Source organism: Leptopilina boulardi, unplaced genomic scaffold (assembly GCF_019393585.1).
Source record: "Leptopilina boulardi isolate dan_hultmark-lab unplaced genomic scaffold, ZJU_Lbou_2.1 LbouV2_347, whole genome shotgun sequence".
NCBI lineage: Eukaryota > Metazoa > Arthropoda > Insecta > Hymenoptera > Figitidae > Leptopilina > Leptopilina boulardi.
In genome coordinates, this window is record NW_026137915.1 from 831,465 (window position 1) to 849,995 (window position 18,531).

Genomic DNA, 18,531 nt, shown 5'->3' on the forward strand with positions numbered 1-18,531 from the left:
AAAATTGTTGAAAAAGAATGTGAAAAACGAAAATTCTTGGCCCAGTGACGTCACGAAGACGACAAAACAAACATTTTAATATAATAGAAGATTTGTGAAAAATTTTGAAATAACGATAAATAACGATATCACGAAGACGACAAAACAAACATTTTAATATAACGATAACTTTAAAAAAAATAAATATTTTTTGATGAGATTTGAAATTGGGATGCATTTTACATGTGAATTACTGAAAAATAACAAAAAGTTGCAAAATTTGCAAAAAAATATTTTTTGCAAAAAGTTGCAAAAAAAAAAAATTCAGATTTTTTTCTAATTCATATGTTTAATTTATGTTTAAATTCTAATTTTGAATCATATCTGAACAAAAATTGTTGAAAAAGAATGTGAAAAACGAAAATTCTTGGCCCAGTGACGTCACGAAGACGACAAAACAAACATTTTAATATAATAGAAGATTTGTGAAAAATTTTGAAATAACGATAACTTTAAAAAAAATAAATATTTTTTGATGAGATTTGAAATTGGGATGCATTTTACATGTGAATTACTGAAAAATAACAAAAAGTTGCAAAATTTGCAAAAAAATATTTTTTGCAAAAAGTTGCAAAAAAAAAAAATTCAGATTTTTTTCTAATTCATATGTTTAATTTATGTTTAAATTCTAATTTTGAATCATATCTGAACAAAAATTGTTGAAAAAGAATGTGAAAAACGAAAATTCTTGGCCCAGTGACGTCACGAAGACGACAAAACAAACATTTTAATATAATAGAAGATTTGTGAAAAATTTTGAAATAACGATAACTTTAAAAAAAATAAATATTTTTTGATGAGATTTGAAATTGGGATGCATTTTACATGTGAATTACTGAAAAATAACAAAAAGTTGCAAAATTTGCAAAAAAATATTTTTTGCAAAAAGTTGCAAAAAAAAAAAATTCAGATTTTTTTCTAATTCATATGTTTAATTTATGTTTAAATTCTAATTTTGAATCATATCTGAACAAAAATTGTTGAAAAAGAATGTGAAAAACGAAAATTCTTGGCCCAGTGACGTCACGAAGACGACAAAACAAACATTTTAATATAATAGAAGATTTGTGAAAAATTTTGAAATAACGATAACTTTAAAAAAAATAAATATTTTTTGATGAGATTTGAAATTGGGATGCATTTTACATGTGAATTACTGAAAAATAACAAAAAGTTGCAAAATTTGCAAAAAAATATTTTTTGCAAAAAGTTGCAAAAAAAAAAAATTCAGATTTTTTTCTAATTCATATGTTTAATTTATGTTTAAATTCTAATTTTGAATCATATCTGAACAAAAATTGTTGAAAAAGAATGTGAAAAACGAAAATTCTTGGCCCAGTGACGTCACGAAGACGACAAAACAAACATTTTAATATAATAGAAGATTTGTGAAAAATTTTGAAATAACGATAACTTTAAAAAAAATAAATATTTTTTGATGAGATTTGAAATTGGGATGCATTTTACATGTGAATTACTGAAAAATAACAAAAAGTTGCAAAATTTGCAAAAAAATATTTTTTGCAAAAAGTTGCAAAAAAAAAAAATTCAGATTTTTTTCTAATTCATATGTTTAATTTATGTTTAAATTCTAATTTTGAATCATATCTGAACAAAAATTGTTGAAAAAGAATGTGAAAAACGAAAATTCTTGGCCCAGTGACGTCACGAAGACGACAAAACAAACATTTTAATATAATAGAAGATTTGTGAAAAATTTTGAAATAACGATAACTTTAAAAAAAATAAATATTTTTTGATGAGATTTGAAATTGGGATGCATTTTACATGTGAATTACTGAAAAATAACAAAAAGTTGCAAAATTTGCAAAAAAATATTTTTTGCAAAAAGTTGCAAAAAAAAAAAATTCAGATTTTTTTCTAATTCATATGTTTAATTTATGTTTAAATTCTAATTTTGAATCATATCTGAACAAAAATTGTTGAAAAAGAATGTGAAAAACGAAAATTCTTGGCCCAGTGACGTCACGAAGACGACAAAACAAACATTTTAATATAATAGAAGAAGATTTGTGAAAAATTTTGAAATAACGATAACTTTAAAAAAAATAAATATTTTTTGATGAGATTTGAAATTGGGATGCATTTTACATGTGAATTACTGAAAAATAACAAAAAGTTGCAAAATTTGCAAAAAAATATTTTTTGCAAAAAGTTGCAAAAAAAAAAAATTCAGATTTTTTTCTAATTCATATGTTTAATTTATGTTTAAATTCTAATTTTGAATCATATCTGAACAAAAATTGTTGAAAAAGAATGTGAAAAACGAAAATTCTTGGCCCAGTGACGTCACGAAGACGACAAAACAAACATTTTAATATAATAGAAGATTTGTGAAAAATTTTGAAATAACGATAAATAACGATATCACGAAGACGACAAAACAAACATTTTAATATAACGATAACTTTAAAAAAAATAAATATTTTTTGATGAGATTTGAAATTGGGATGCATTTTACATGTGAATTACTGAAAAATAACAAAAAGTTGCAAAATTTGCAAAAAAATATTTTTTGCAAAAAGTTGCAAAAAAAAAAAATTCAGATTTTTTTCTAATTCATATGTTTAATTTATGTTTAAATTCTAATTTTGAATCATATCTGAACAAAAATTGTTGAAAAAGAATGTGAAAAACGAAAATTCTTGGCCCAGTGACGTCACGAAGACGACAAAACAAACATTTTAATATAATAGAAGATTTGTGAAAAATTTTGAAATAACGATAACTTTAAAAAAAATAAATATTTTTTGATGAGATTTGAAATTGGGATGCATTTTACATGTGAATTACTGAAAAATAACAAAAAGTTGCAAAATTTGCAAAAAAATATTTTTTGCAAAAAGTTGCAAAAAAAAAAAATTCAGATTTTTTTCTAATTCATATGTTTAATTTATGTTTAAATTCTAATTTTGAATCATATCTGAACAAAAATTGTTGAAAAAGAATGTGAAAAACGAAAATTCTTGGCCCAGTGACGTCACGAAGACGACAAAACAAACATTTTAATATAATAGAAGATTTGTGAAAAATTTTGAAATAACGATAACTTTAAAAAAAATAAATATTTTTTGATGAGATTTGAAATTGGGATGCATTTTACATGTGAATTACTGAAAAATAACAAAAAGTTGCAAAATTTGCAAAAAAATATTTTTTGCAAAAAGTTGCAAAAAAAAAAAATTCAGATTTTTTTCTAATTCATATGTTTAATTTATGTTTAAATTCTAATTTTGAATCATATCTGAACAAAAATTGTTGAAAAAGAATGTGAAAAACGAAAATTCTTGGCCCAGTGACGTCACGAAGACGACAAAACAAACATTTTAATATAATAGAAGATTTGTGAAAAATTTTGAAATAACGATAACTTTAAAAAAAATAAATATTTTTTGATGAGATTTGAAATTGGGATGCATTTTACATGTGAATTACTGAAAAATAACAAAAAGTTGCAAAATTTGCAAAAAAATATTTTTTGCAAAAAGTTGCAAAAAAAAAAAATTCAGATTTTTTTCTAATTCATATGTTTAATTTATGTTTAAATTCTAATTTTGAATCATATCTGAACAAAAATTGTTGAAAAAGAATGTGAAAAACGAAAATTCTTGGCCCAGTGACGTCACGAAGACGACAAAACAAACATTTTAATATAATAGAAGATTTGTGAAAAATTTTGAAATAACGATAAATAACGATATCACGAAGACGACAAAACAAACATTTTAATATAACGATAACTTTAAAAAAAATAAATATTTTTTGATGAGATTTGAAATTGGGATGCATTTTACATGTGAATTACTGAAAAATAACAAAAAGTTGCAAAATTTGCAAAAAAATATTTTTTGCAAAAAGTTGCAAAAAAAAAAAATTCAGATTTTTTTCTAATTCATATGTTTAATTTATGTTTAAATTCTAATTTTGAATCATATCTGAACAAAAATTGTTGAAAAAGAATGTGAAAAACGAAAATTCTTGGCCCAGTGACGTCACGAAGACGACAAAACAAACATTTTAATATAATAGAAGAAGAAGATTTGTGAAAAATTTTGAAATAACGATAACTTTAAAAAAAATAAATATTTTTTGATGAGATTTGAAATTGGGATGCATTTTACATGTGAATTACTGAAAAATAACAAAAAGTTGCAAAATTTGCAAAAAAATATTTTTTGCAAAAAGTTGCAAAAAAAAAAAATTCAGATTTTTTTCTAATTCATATGTTTAATTTATGTTTAAATTCTAATTTTGAATCATATCTGAACAAAAATTGTTGAAAAAGAATGTGAAAAACGAAAATTCTTGGCCCAGTGACGTCACGAAGACGACAAAACAAACATTTTAATATAATAGAAGATTTGTGAAAAATTTTGAAATAACGATAACTTTAAAAAAAATAAATATTTTTTGATGAGATTTGAAATTGGGATGCATTTTACATGTGAATTACTGAAAAATAACAAAAAGTTGCAAAATTTGCAAAAAAATATTTTTTGCAAAAAGTTGCAAAAAAAAAAAATTCAGATTTTTTTCTAATTCATATGTTTAATTTATGTTTAAATTCTAATTTTGAATCATATCTGAACAAAAATTGTTGAAAAAGAATGTGAAAAACGAAAATTCTTGGCCCAGTGACGTCACGAAGACGACAAAACAAACATTTTAATATAATAGAAGATTTGTGAAAAATTTTGAAATAACGATAACTTTAAAAAAAATAAATATTTTTTGATGAGATTTGAAATTGGGATGCATTTTACATGTGAATTACTGAAAAATAACAAAAAGTTGCAAAATTTGCAAAAAAATATTTTTTGCAAAAAGTTGCAAAAAAAAAAAATTCAGATTTTTTTCTAATTCATATGTTTAATTTATGTTTAAATTCTAATTTTGAATCATATCTGAACAAAAATTGTTGAAAAAGAATGTGAAAAACGAAAATTCTTGGCCCAGTGACGTCACGAAGACGACAAAACAAACATTTTAATATAATAGAAGATTTGTGAAAAATTTTGAAATAACGATAACTTTAAAAAAAATAAATATTTTTTGATGAGATTTGAAATTGGGATGCATTTTACATGTGAATTACTGAAAAATAACAAAAAGTTGCAAAATTTGCAAAAAAATATTTTTTGCAAAAAGTTGCAAAAAAAAAAAATTCAGATTTTTTTCTAATTCATATGTTTAATTTATGTTTAAATTCTAATTTTGAATCATATCTGAACAAAAATTGTTGAAAAAGAATGTGAAAAACGAAAATTCTTGGCCCAGTGACGTCACGAAGACGACAAAACAAACATTTTAATATAATAGAAGATTTGTGAAAAATTTTGAAATAACGATAACTTTAAAAAAAATAAATATTTTTTGATGAGATTTGAAATTGGGATGCATTTTACATGTGAATTACTGAAAAATAACAAAAAGTTGCAAAATTTGCAAAAAAATATTTTTTGCAAAAAGTTGCAAAAAAAAAAAATTCAGATTTTTTTCTAATTCATATGTTTAATTTATGTTTAAATTCTAATTTTGAATCATATCTGAACAAAAATTGTTGAAAAAGAATGTGAAAAACGAAAATTCTTGGCCCAGTGACGTCACGAAGACGACAAAACAAACATTTTAATATAATAGAAGATTTGTGAAAAATTTTGAAATAACGATAAATAACGATATCACGAAGACGACAAAACAAACATTTTAATATAACGATAACTTTAAAAAAAATAAATATTTTTTGATGAGATTTGAAATTGGGATGCATTTTACATGTGAATTACTGAAAAATAACAAAAAGTTGCAAAATTTGCAAAAAAATATTTTTTGCAAAAAGTTGCAAAAAAAAAAAATTCAGATTTTTTTCTAATTCATATGTTTAATTTATGTTTAAATTCTAATTTTGAATCATATCTGAACAAAAATTGTTGAAAAAGAATGTGAAAAACGAAAATTCTTGGCCCAGTGACGTCACGAAGACGACAAAACAAACATTTTAATATAATAGAAGATTTGTGAAAAATTTTGAAATAACGATAACTTTAAAAAAAATAAATATTTTTTGATGAGATTTGAAATTGGGATGCATTTTACATGTGAATTACTGAAAAATAACAAAAAGTTGCAAAATTTGCAAAAAAATATTTTTTGCAAAAAGTTGCAAAAAAAAAAAATTCAGATTTTTTTCTAATTCATATGTTTAATTTATGTTTAAATTCTAATTTTGAATCATATCTGAACAAAAATTGTTGAAAAAGAATGTGAAAAACGAAAATTCTTGGCCCAGTGACGTCACGAAGACGACAAAACAAACATTTTAATATAATAGAAGATTTGTGAAAAATTTTGAAATAACGATAACTTTAAAAAAAATAAATATTTTTTGATGAGATTTGAAATTGGGATGCATTTTACATGTGAATTACTGAAAAATAACAAAAAGTTGCAAAATTTGCAAAAAAATATTTTTTGCAAAAAGTTGCAAAAAAAAAAAATTCAGATTTTTTTCTAATTCATATGTTTAATTTATGTTTAAATTCTAATTTTGAATCATATCTGAACAAAAATTGTTGAAAAAGAATGTGAAAAACGAAAATTCTTGGCCCAGTGACGTCACGAAGACGACAAAACAAACATTTTAATATAATAGAAGATATAAGAATCCACGTGGGAAGATTTCCTAAAATTTTTCAGAAATAAATTTTTTGACGGAAATGCTTTGGAAATTAATTTTTTGACAAAAATTCTTCTACAAAATTTTCGGTGATGCTCGAGAAAATGATAGTTCTGAATATTTATTCAATTTCATTTTGCCTTTTCTGCAGTGAAATTAAAGATAAATATTAACCTTTTTGTAAGTTACTGATGGTTAAGTTTGTCATGGATGGTAAATACATTATTATGCAATTAAAAAGATCATAGAAATTCCATGTATCTATTGGATTCCAAAAAATCTTTATTAAGGTAAATGCCCCAGTTTTCGTCACTGCCTTAGTTACCGTCACTTTCATTGAAAATTACAAAAAATATTTTCTAAAACAAATAAAGATTATGTTTTTTCGATTTTAAATAATTATTTTTATACAAATAATAAATTATAATAATAATTTTTTCAATACATTGCTTTAAATTCTCAAATTACTTATGTGACGATTACTAAAGCAAAAGTGACGGTAACTAGGGCATTTACCTTTTTTATGAATATAAATTACGAAATTTTTTCAAAATTGAAAAATATTATAATTAAATGGACACAAGCGAATAACTGGAACAAATTTTTATTTTCGTTTATTGAATCTTTTGTTTTCAAAATTCATAGAACTGGATGTTTAGAATTAGAAGAAATATACTTGAACATTTTTGATGATAAATAATACAAATTGTTGAAATGTTTGATTATTAAAATGTCAAAAGTTGTTTGTTTAAAATAATACCTTAATATAACCAAAATTAGAACACAAACATTAATTTTTTTATTTTCAAATGTTTAAGGAATACTGCTTTAATAAATATTAAAATCCTATATGAAACGAGTTTAATTTTTCGGGTTTTTAATATTATAATAATAATGTTCTTTGAATGTTCTAATTGATTTTTTATAAACATTTTCAATTATCAATATATCAAATAAATATCAACTGAAGAAAACGTAAAAATGCATTGCAGTAACAGCAGAGCAATTTTTTTGAAATTATATTACAAAAAGAAAATTCTAAAAATTTAATTCTAACATTACAATAATATTAGAAGCTCTTTAATGTTCAAATAATTCTATTTTAAATAATAAAAACAAGGGCGCGCGTAGCGCGCAAGTATTAGTGACTAGTAATTATTTTAATCAAATACAAAGTATTCAAATCAAATAAATGAAATATTCAAAGCTAATAAATAATTATTTCAATTATGAAAATTACTCTATTCAAATAAATATTTACTAGACATAAGTATTTTATTTTATTGTATCAAATAAATAGTTATATTTGAATCAAATACGAAAATTATTTCATTCAATACTGCATGTTTTTTTATTCAAATAAATATTTATTTCCATTAATGAAATATTTTTCTTTAAACAACTAAAAATTTTCTTGAATCAAATATTCGATTATTTATCATAAGTAATTGTTTTAATTGAAACTAAAACCTCTTTAATTGCTGTAATTATTATTTTATTTAATTCAAATACATATTTTATTTGCATAAAATGTAAGAATTTTTTGATTAAAATAAATCAAAAGGACCCCGCACTGAATACACAGAAAATGGCTTACGGTTAAATTTGGGTATATTTTGAGCATTTTTAGTTGAAAGTGTCCTGATTAAAAAAAATTTGTCCGTATGTCACTAAATAAATAATTTAGCTAAAAAAAATGTCGAAACAACGCTGCGCCTAATGAACTTGCATATCTAAGTAGGCAAATCACTTGTTCGAAAGTGAATATTATAAAAAACTATTATTAAAAAAATTAATTCAGTGACCTCCGGACAATTTTTTTTCAATCAGGACACTTTCTACTAAAAATTCTTAAAATATAGCCAAATTTAACCGCAAGCCATTTTCTGTGTATCTAGTGCGAGGGGTAAATATATTTTTATTAAAAACGCGATTTTCGTTGTTCTGAATCATTGTAAATATTAATTTTTTGTAGATGAAAAAATATTTGACTTTTGGACTTAGAAAATTAAATAATATATAAATAAATGAATAGTATCAAATAACTCATTATTCTCATTACACTTAAATATTTAATTGATCAAAATATTTTATTTTCCTTTAATAAAATAATGTAGAGTCAGTTGGGGTAAATGGGGACAAAATCGCTATTTTTCACAAATTACGTAAGTTTCTTTCTTTAAAAGGTAATATATGCGGGTTTATATTTTTTTAAGTTGTTATTTACGTTCCCAGGATTAACTTTATGCAGCAGAAAAAAATTTAGATAAGCTTTAAACGCATGAAACTGACTGTCCACATTTACCCCAAAATTTAGAAAATTTCATAAAATTCGGGGTAAATGGGGACAGCATAGTTTCTAAGAAAGTTTTAAGAAAAAAGTTTCCTTAAGTATATTACTGTATTGAGGGATGAAAAAACTTGAAAAAATTTTGTAGTAGATATATAATAGTTGAACCAATTGAAATTTTTTTATTTTTTTTTTATTTCAGTATTTTGTCTCGCATTTGAAAAAAACAGACTTAAAAATCATACCAAACTTTTTTCTTATTCCTTATGACTCCCATAACAGAAATTCACTTGAATTTTTGATTTATGTTAATTTGGTCAATAATGACAAGCTGTCCCCATTTACCCCAAAAATTTGAAAACTCAGGGTAAATGGGGACAGCTTGTCATTATTAACCAAATTGACAAAAATAAAAAATTCAAGTGAATTGCTGTTATGGGAGTCATAAGGAATAAGAAAAAAGTTTCGTATGATTTTTAAGTCTGTTTTCTTTGAAATGCGAGACAAAATACTGAACCAGTTTGACTTTGATTTTCAAGTTTTTATGCATTGAGCGATAACTTTTTTATCTTGCTGCCAATTGTCAAGATAAAAGCTTGGCAATACTCAGAATCTCTTACAGGTGATCTGAGGTTAAAATATTGACATTAACTTAACATTAAAACTGTAAATTAAGCTCTAAAACGTCTTGTCCCCATTTACCCCAACTGACCCTATTAACATTAAATAACGAATTATTTATATTAAATAAGTTAGTTGATTAGAATCAATAAAATAAATTTATTGTATCAAATACTTTTTATTTGTATCAAGAAAATGAAATGTTTGAGTGAAATATAAAATTAATAGTTGCAAGTAACTTATTATTTTCGTTTCAAATAAACATTTAATTGATTTAAACTAGCAAAATTACACGCGCGCAAGCGCGCGTCCAACTTTAATTGCAATGGTTATTTTAAAATAATAATATTAATAATAATAATAATAATAATTCTGCATCAGTGGAGTATTGAATTAATAATAGGTATATTTCTAATTTTCACGTTATCATTTATTTATACACAGAAAAAAATGAGTTTGATGTTATATAAATAAATAAATTTAAGTAAAAATTTTAAAATATAAATATTAAAATTTTAGAAATAAATATTTTTGATAAAGTCAATGTTCGATGAATTTTTTATAATCTTTTAAATTACAAAAAATTAATTATGCTAAATATTTTTTTGTATTTTCGATAAATATTTCGTTGCAAATGAAAATTTTAAATTTATGTTTTTTTTCAAAAAATTTAATTAACTGATAATTAATAAATATTAAAAAATTATGTAATCAAAAAGAAGTTTAAATTAACTGAAAATTATTAATTATATTTTAAAAAGTATTAAGCAATTAAAAAATATTTAAAAATTTTGAAAAAATAAAACCTAAAAAAAATTTGTAATGTTTTAAACTTTAAACTTAAATTAAAAATTAAAATCAAATAGAAAATTTTTTAAAAAAGCAAACTATTTTTATATTGTTTATAGATAAAAAAATATAACAATTTAATAATTAATAATAATAAATTTATGAATAATAATATATAATAAATAATAATGAATAATGAAAAAATAATGAAAGATAAATAATAATTATAAGTTAAAATGTTCTAATTATCTGTAATAATCATTATATTTAAAAAAATGTATATATAATATAATAAATTTATAAATAATAATAAAAATTATATTATAATTGAAACTTTTTTTTCTATAAATACCAAGTAGGAAATATACTGGTGCTGCACACAATGAACAATATTTTTTTTTACTTTAAACTGTCACTTAGTATATGACTTAATTAATGACGATGAATAAAAATATCCGTCGTGTTAACCATAAAATATTACGAAATCAAGAATTGTCAAAATTTTAGAAAAACAAAAGGAACAAAATACGACTAACTTCAAGTGTGGACAGACGGAATGAATGAATGAATACGGAAATTATTATAGTTAATTATTTTTAATTTGTCTTCATTAAATAGTGTATTAGTATTAAATAATTTAGTTGACTTGAATCAGTTAAATAAAGTTATTGTATCAAATACTTTTTTTTGTTTAAATAAAATGAAATATTTGAGTGAAATAAATAAATTAATTGTTTCAAGTAAATCATATTATAGTTTCACATAAATATTTAATTGATTGAAATATTTTTTTATTTGTCTTGATAAAATAGTATATTAGCATTAAATAACGAATTATTTGTATTAAATAATTCAGTTTATTTGAATCAATTACATAAATTTATTGTGTCAAATACTTTTTATTAGTATCAAATAAACGAAATATTTGAGTGAAATAAATGAATGAATAGTTTCAAGTAACTTATTATTTGTATTAAATAAATTCATTTATTCAATTCAATTAATTATTTAATTGAACCAAATACGATTTATTTGGTTTAAATAAATGCTATTCAAATAATTCAAGTTATCTGAATCAAATACGTATTTTTTTTATCCAAATAAAAAGTATTTGAACCAATTAAATATTTTTCAAATAATTTGAAGTATTTGAATCAAATAAATTTTTTTTCAGTGTAAGGTGGATATTTTAAAATTACTGTAAGATTACTGTAATATTACAGCTGATCTTACGAATTTTAAATGTAATATTACCTTGACATTAAGGCAATAAAACGTGCTACTTAGGGAATAATTTAGTTTATTTGAATCGATAAAATAAATTCACTGTGGCAAGTAATTTTTATTTAAAAAATATATAGGTATATTTATTTGAGAAAAATAAATAAATTAATAGTTTTAAATAACTCACTGTTTTTGATTCAATTAAATATTTATTTAATTGAAAATTTTTTAATTTATTTAATTTCATAAATTAATGTATTAATATTAAGCAATATATTATTTGTGTCAAAAATTTTTATTTACTTGAATTATTAGAATAAATTGATTGTGTTAAATGAGTTTTATTTGTATTAAAAAATAAAGTATTTTAGTAAAAAGTAGTAGTAAAAAGTAGTAGTAAAATAAAAATCCAGAGATGACAACCGAAACCGAAAACCATAACCGATAACCGAAAAAACAGAAATTTTTAAGAAACCGAAAACAGAAAATCGAAACCCTTATTATAAAACTTTAAAAACCGTTATTTCGAAACCTAAATTTTATTTTTTCGTTTTTTTCGGTTTTTAATATTCGGGTAGAACAAATCGAAGAAAATTTAATCAAAAATGTTTTGATATCTTACTTCTCTTCACAAAAAAGAATTTCTAAAAAATTGAAATCTTAAATTTCTGAAAGTCCATGGAAAATGATTTTCATCGAAATTAATGTTGATAAAGAGTGTCAATTATTTTTTTGAAAAAAATTGAAATCTTAAATTTCTGAAAGTCCATGGAAAATGATTTTCATCGAAATTAATGTTGATAAAGAGTGTCAATTTTTTTTCTGGCATTATTTTGGACCTAAAATTATTGTGAATTATCAAAATTAAAAAAATATTTTTTTTACTATTTTGAAAATTTTATTTTTTGAAAATATTAAAATTTTTAAAAATTCATACAATTGATTGTTCAGAATCATGAAAAAAGCCTACAAAAAATTACCAATAAAAAATAATAAAAATTGTAAAAGAAGTTGAATTTTTAAGGAATAATTGATCAAATTGAAACCAAACATAATTGTTTGGTTTAGAGATAACAATTTTTTTTACAAATTTTTTTAGAACCTGAAATCATATTTCACTATGAAAAATGAAAAAAAGTTATTTTTAACAAATTTTGCATTTTTTAGTTTTCAAAAATTGAATTTTTTCAAAATCCATACGATTGATTGTTCAGAATCTTGAAAAAACTGTATAAAAAAATCAGCAATAAAAAATAATAAAAATTGTGACAGAAGTTTAAATTTTTAGTTATTGAAAATTTCGAGTTTTATTTTAAAAATTAGTAAGTTAATTGTTTATCAATTTCCTACAGTATATTACAGTTTTAAATACTCAATATATTAACTAGAAAAAAAATTGACAACCTGAAACAGCCTCAATTTTGAAAGGTTGAAATTTCAGCGGTCCCTCCCCTTAATATAAAATTTCAAAAAATAATTATTTCTGTTTTGAAAATTCTACATTAAATAAATAATGAGTAATTATAATACATTTATTTTGTTCTAAATAATTCAAATCCATAAATATTTTCATTCATATTATTACTAGAGGGAAACAATCGAAAAACCGAAACCGAAACACCGAAATTTTTGACATTAAAAACCCAAACCGAAATAGCGAAACCATAATCTTTTAAGAAAAAACAGAAACCGCAATACCGAAACTGAAAAAATTTCGGTTGCCATCCCTGTAAAAAACTAATTGTTTTAAATATACCATAATTACCATAATTAAAATCCCCCCTACAAAACGCACATCCACTCTTACAGTCCAAATAGATGCGTGTAAGGAGAATCTGTAGTAATTTCCCCACTTGGTGCCCAAGGTTGTGTCCCTTCCTTGAGATAAACTTATTTTATTTCTATCTATGAAAGTGATTTAAGGAAATACATACAGAACTAAATGTAGACATTGTGATTTAGAGAAAATCAGTATTATTGAACAATAACAATTATTTTTGAAATTAATTGATATAATGGTAAAGCAGATTCAATTTATCAAAAATTAATCTTCTCCTTTGATAATAATGTAATTTGATTTATGTTATTCTTTACTGTATAAACTTATACTGAACTTTAACCATTATAGCGCCTACCTAGATTTAGTTAATATTTTATATTTTTGTATTGTTACTTACGTAACTATTAGAATTTAGGAGTACTTTTGTACGAAAGGGCATGTCCCGTTAATAAATGAAATTGAAATTGAAATTGAAATATTTTATTATTTGTATCAGATAAAATCATTTAATAGAACCAATTAATTATTTATTTCATTCAGTTAAAATTTCTTTGATTTAAATAATTATGATTCAAATAAAACAAGTTATTTGAAACAAACACATATTTTTTACGACCAAATAAAAAATATTTGAACTAAGTTAATATTTTTTAAATAATTTGAATTAATTATATCAAATGAATTTTTGCAGTGTATGGAAATCAAAGTAAACAAACAATTCAAGATGTTTGTTAATAAACTAATTACAAATAATACCTAGGGGAGAGGGTCCCAAGATAGACATAATTTTGATTTTATGCTATAGAAATCCATCGTTTTCATCAGAAACTAAAAAATTTTAGTTTAATTAAATTAAACTAAAACTAAAAAAAAATTAAAATTAAATTAAAATTAATTAAAAATTAATTAAAATGTTCGTTAATATTTAAAATTGTTTAAATAAAAAATATATAAATCTCGGATTATTATTATTTATATCATTAAATCAAAAATTTAGACTACATAATAATTTCCAAAAAATAACTAATCGAGTTCGAAAAAAGATTATTTAAATAATTTTGAATTATGTATAAAATAGACTATTAAATAAATTGAAATCTACATTGAAAAAAAAAAATTATTTGATTCAAATACTCGATTACTTGACTATTATCAAATAAATATTTATTTGAACCAAATAATTTTTATTTGAATTAAATAAATTGTATTTGAACCAATAATTTCTATATTTGAAACAAATACAATTTAATTGGTTCGAATAATAATTATTTGATACAAATGAATATTATTTATTTGATAATAGTCAAGTAATCGAGTATTTGAATCAAATAAATTTTTTTCAGTGTATAATCGAACGTAATAAATTATTATTTAGTAAAATTTCTTCATAATATTTTACACACGTATTTTTGCATTATAAAGTTTAAAAAAATTTTTAAAAAAATCGAAAATTTTTTTTTCAAACGCAAGTAGCCTTAATATTCAACATTCATTTGTTTTTTTATGTTGCTAAGTAATACTATTTGTTTGATCAGGAATTGCAGTTAATTATCACCTTGATTTTCACAATGAGTGACGCTGGAAAAAATTCCGAAACTTCTAACGATAAATTCGAAGAATATGTTACAAAAATACTTGAAAGGTAAATTATTATTAAATAATCTTTTATAACAATTATTATTATGTAATGTAATTTTTCATTTTTTTAAGTATTAAAAAATTTTGTATTAAAAATATACGAAGTTCCCAATTTAAAATAATAATTTAACAAAATTTTTAGTGATAACAATTTTCTCGAAGAAGCAGAAAGGAGCTTCGAAGATCCAGAATCAACACAAATTCCGAAACAACCACAAATTTTAGAACCAATGCAAACGGAAGTAATGAATGGAAATGGAAACGAAATTTCATATACAAGTAATGAGGAATTTCATGCCATCGAAATAAACGATTTTAATGTGTAAGAAAAATTTAATTAAATTTTTTTTTAATTTTATATATATAAATATATATATATATGGCCGATTTCACGTGAGATTTCCGTCGACCCTTTAAATTCGTCCATTATTTTTTTTTGTTCTGTATTGAAAAAAAGACACGTATTTTTTTTTTTTTTTTTTTTAAATTTTCGAGTTATGAATTTTAAAAATTTTAGTTTTTCCAATGTAGACCTATTTTCAAACTGAAATTTTGAAAATTCATAATTCAAAAATTTTTCAGAAAAAAAAATACGTATCTTTTTTTCACTACAGAACAAGAAAAAATATATTTGGTCGAATTTAAAGGGTCGACGGAAATCTCACGTGAAATCGCTCATATATATTACAGTTTTACAATTAACTAATTAGTTAAGTAATTAATTCAACTTTTTTAACATATTTAATAGATTTATTTATCATTATATAGCGAGGTCATAGCGTTTGTTGACAGTATTCAGGCTTCAAAAACAGTAAAATCTCAAAATAAAAAAAATGATGAAGAAATTTTGTACCGCGTAATGTCATTTATGCTAAATAATAGCGAAGGAACTCGATGCATTGTCTCAGTGTGGGGTGACGAAATTGATCGAATTGAACCTGATCTTCGAGTAAATATGGTATATGTGTATAATTTTTTTAAAAAATTCATTTTTATCATAATAGTTATTTTAAAAAATATTTAATTAAAAAGAAATCATTTTAAACAAAAAAGAAATTATTTATTTATATTATTGATTCTTTTATTTTTATTACTATTATTAGGTTATTCATATCGAAGGAGCTGTAGCCAGCAAATTCAAAAATAACCGATGGAACAATAGTACCCTTAATTATCAATTATTGATAAAACCACACACCAAACTAAATTTATTAAAAATGGAAAATGTTAAAAACATTAATTTTCAAAATAATTTAAAATTAATCGAATTTGAAGACTTGAAAACGGAACAAGGATTGATTAGTAATTATAATTTTTGTTACTATTATTTTAAAAGTAAATATATTTATATTATTTATAATAATATATATTATCTTATTTTTAGAATTACAAGGTTTCGTTAAATCCGCATTTCGATTTTTAAAATATAAAATTGGGAAAAATGTAATTTCGTATGGATGTGGGTCCATTACTAATGGAAAAAAGAAGATTGAGGTGCGGATTCAAAATTTTCCTGATGATGAAAATTATGAATTTTTAAGTAAAGGTGACCATGTAGAGATCCAAGGACATATCAAATTTACAAGTAAGGACACTTTTAATTTACTTAATTTTGTTTTTTTAGTCAATTTTAATTTTGATTTTAATTGTTTTTTAAAAATTTAATTCCCTTAAACATTATTTAATAAGAACAAGTTTTTTAAATTTAATTATTTTTAAAAAATTTTGTAAATAATTTTAAGCAATTATGATTTACAAAAATTTCAATTAAAAAGTATCAATTCAATTATTTCTAGAATATTTTTTAAAAATTTGTAACTGAAATAATCATTTATTTTGATCAAGTTTTTTAAATATTTCTAAATTAAAAGTGCTCTATAATATAATTATTTTATTAAATTATGAACAATTTTAAAAAATTGAAATTTTCAAAAATTTCCATTTTGAAATTTTGAAAAATTAAATTATTTTTGAAAATATTAATTGCAACTATTCAAAATTAAATTATTTCTTAACTTTTTTCCAAAAATAATTGTCATAATATTTTAATACACTTATTATTTGAAAATTACTTAAAACATTTTTTAATTAAAAAAACATATTTAAAAAAAAAATTTTAATTGAAAAAATTTACAAATAGTGCATTTTTATTTTTAAATCAGACGGATTAAAATATTTTTTAAATTTTCTACGGAATTTAAATCTTGAAAACGTTTTTGTTCAATTATTAAAATATTATTCTTATAAATAAAATTTTAAGAATATTTTGAAAGTAATTATACTAAATAAAGAATTAATAACTAATTTTAACAAATAATACATTATTAAATTTATTAAAAATAAAAACATCGACTATGTCGACTTCTATTTTAATGTTAATCGACTAGAACGGCTTTTTTGGGCTTTAAAATCGATCCGCGGTGTAAGAATAATTTTTAAAAAAATTTTTATTTATATTTTTTATGCGAAAATATAATGTTAAAATATTATATATTGTAAATTATAAATTATTTATGTTTAGAAGAAGAAAACATCATCTATTTGATGGCAGAAAGGGAAGATTGGATCCAAATTATGGACAAAGATAAAATGCCGTTCCATAAATTATTAAATATATTTGAAGTCGTAAAGAAAAATATTTAATTTAAAAAAATTTCGTTTCAAATAATTATAATTTATATTTAAAAATGATATAATGTAATTATTATTTTATTTAATATATAAATATAAATTATAAAATTGCTAATTTAATTAATTGTAATTTATTTTTTCAATATTATAATTTAAGTAATAAAAATATAAAATACAATAATTAACAAAACTAATATTATAATAATATACTACATATGCAAACAAAAAGTATTGTTGAAATTTTAACTGATTTAATTTAATTTTTTAAGTACGTATTTGTAATAATACCGATAATACCCGGTAGCAGCTTTTATCTTGGTATTTTCATTAATCATTAATTGGAAATCTGCTCCCTTTGTATTATATTTTTCTCTACAGCCTTAGCACCTTCAATTAGAATAACCTTTTTAAAATAGAAATTATATTTTATTATTTTATTTAATATAAAAAATCTATTTATTTATTAGTAATTATAATGATTAAAAAAATTAAATGCATACATTTTTCATTTTTAAGAAAGGTTCTACTCGTTGAATGATATTATTCCAGACAGAAACTTGAACACGTTTATTATCATGTGTCTTCATAATGAAGCGCATCAATTTGTAGTCTTTTATATCAAATGAACTTTCAATTTCTTCTACAGAACCTATTATATCACTGTTAAATAATACATTTCAATATTATTGCCACAATTTATAAAAACTTCGCTGTCAATATTTTTAAAAAATTCACAAAAAAATTGTTTCATCAATAAAAAAAATAAAATATTTAAATTAATTAAATAATAATTATTTATAGACTTTTATAATTTGAATTAAT

At 21.4% G+C, this 18,531-nt stretch overlaps 1 protein-coding gene across 2 annotated transcripts in view; it reads left to right on the forward strand.

Annotated features, from left to right (window-relative positions):
• Positions 1-17,829, forward strand: part of LOC127286100 (uncharacterized) — a 51,108-nt gene extending 33,279 nt beyond the window's left edge. For both annotated transcript variants that reach the window (XM_051312401.1, XM_051312403.1), the window contains exons 2-7: positions 14,976-15,082; positions 15,221-15,400; positions 15,847-16,036; positions 16,182-16,380; positions 16,463-16,663; positions 17,600-17,829. In XM_051312401.1, the coding sequence (XP_051168358.1) occupies positions 15,009-15,082; positions 15,221-15,400; positions 15,847-16,036; positions 16,182-16,380; positions 16,463-16,663; positions 17,600-17,721 (966 nt within the window). In that variant the 5' untranslated portion in view covers positions 14,976-15,008 and the 3' untranslated portion in view covers positions 17,722-17,829. The remainder of the gene's footprint in view (positions 1-14,975; positions 15,083-15,220; positions 15,401-15,846; positions 16,037-16,181; positions 16,381-16,462; positions 16,664-17,599) is intronic.
• Positions 17,830-18,531: the final 702 nt, after the last annotated feature.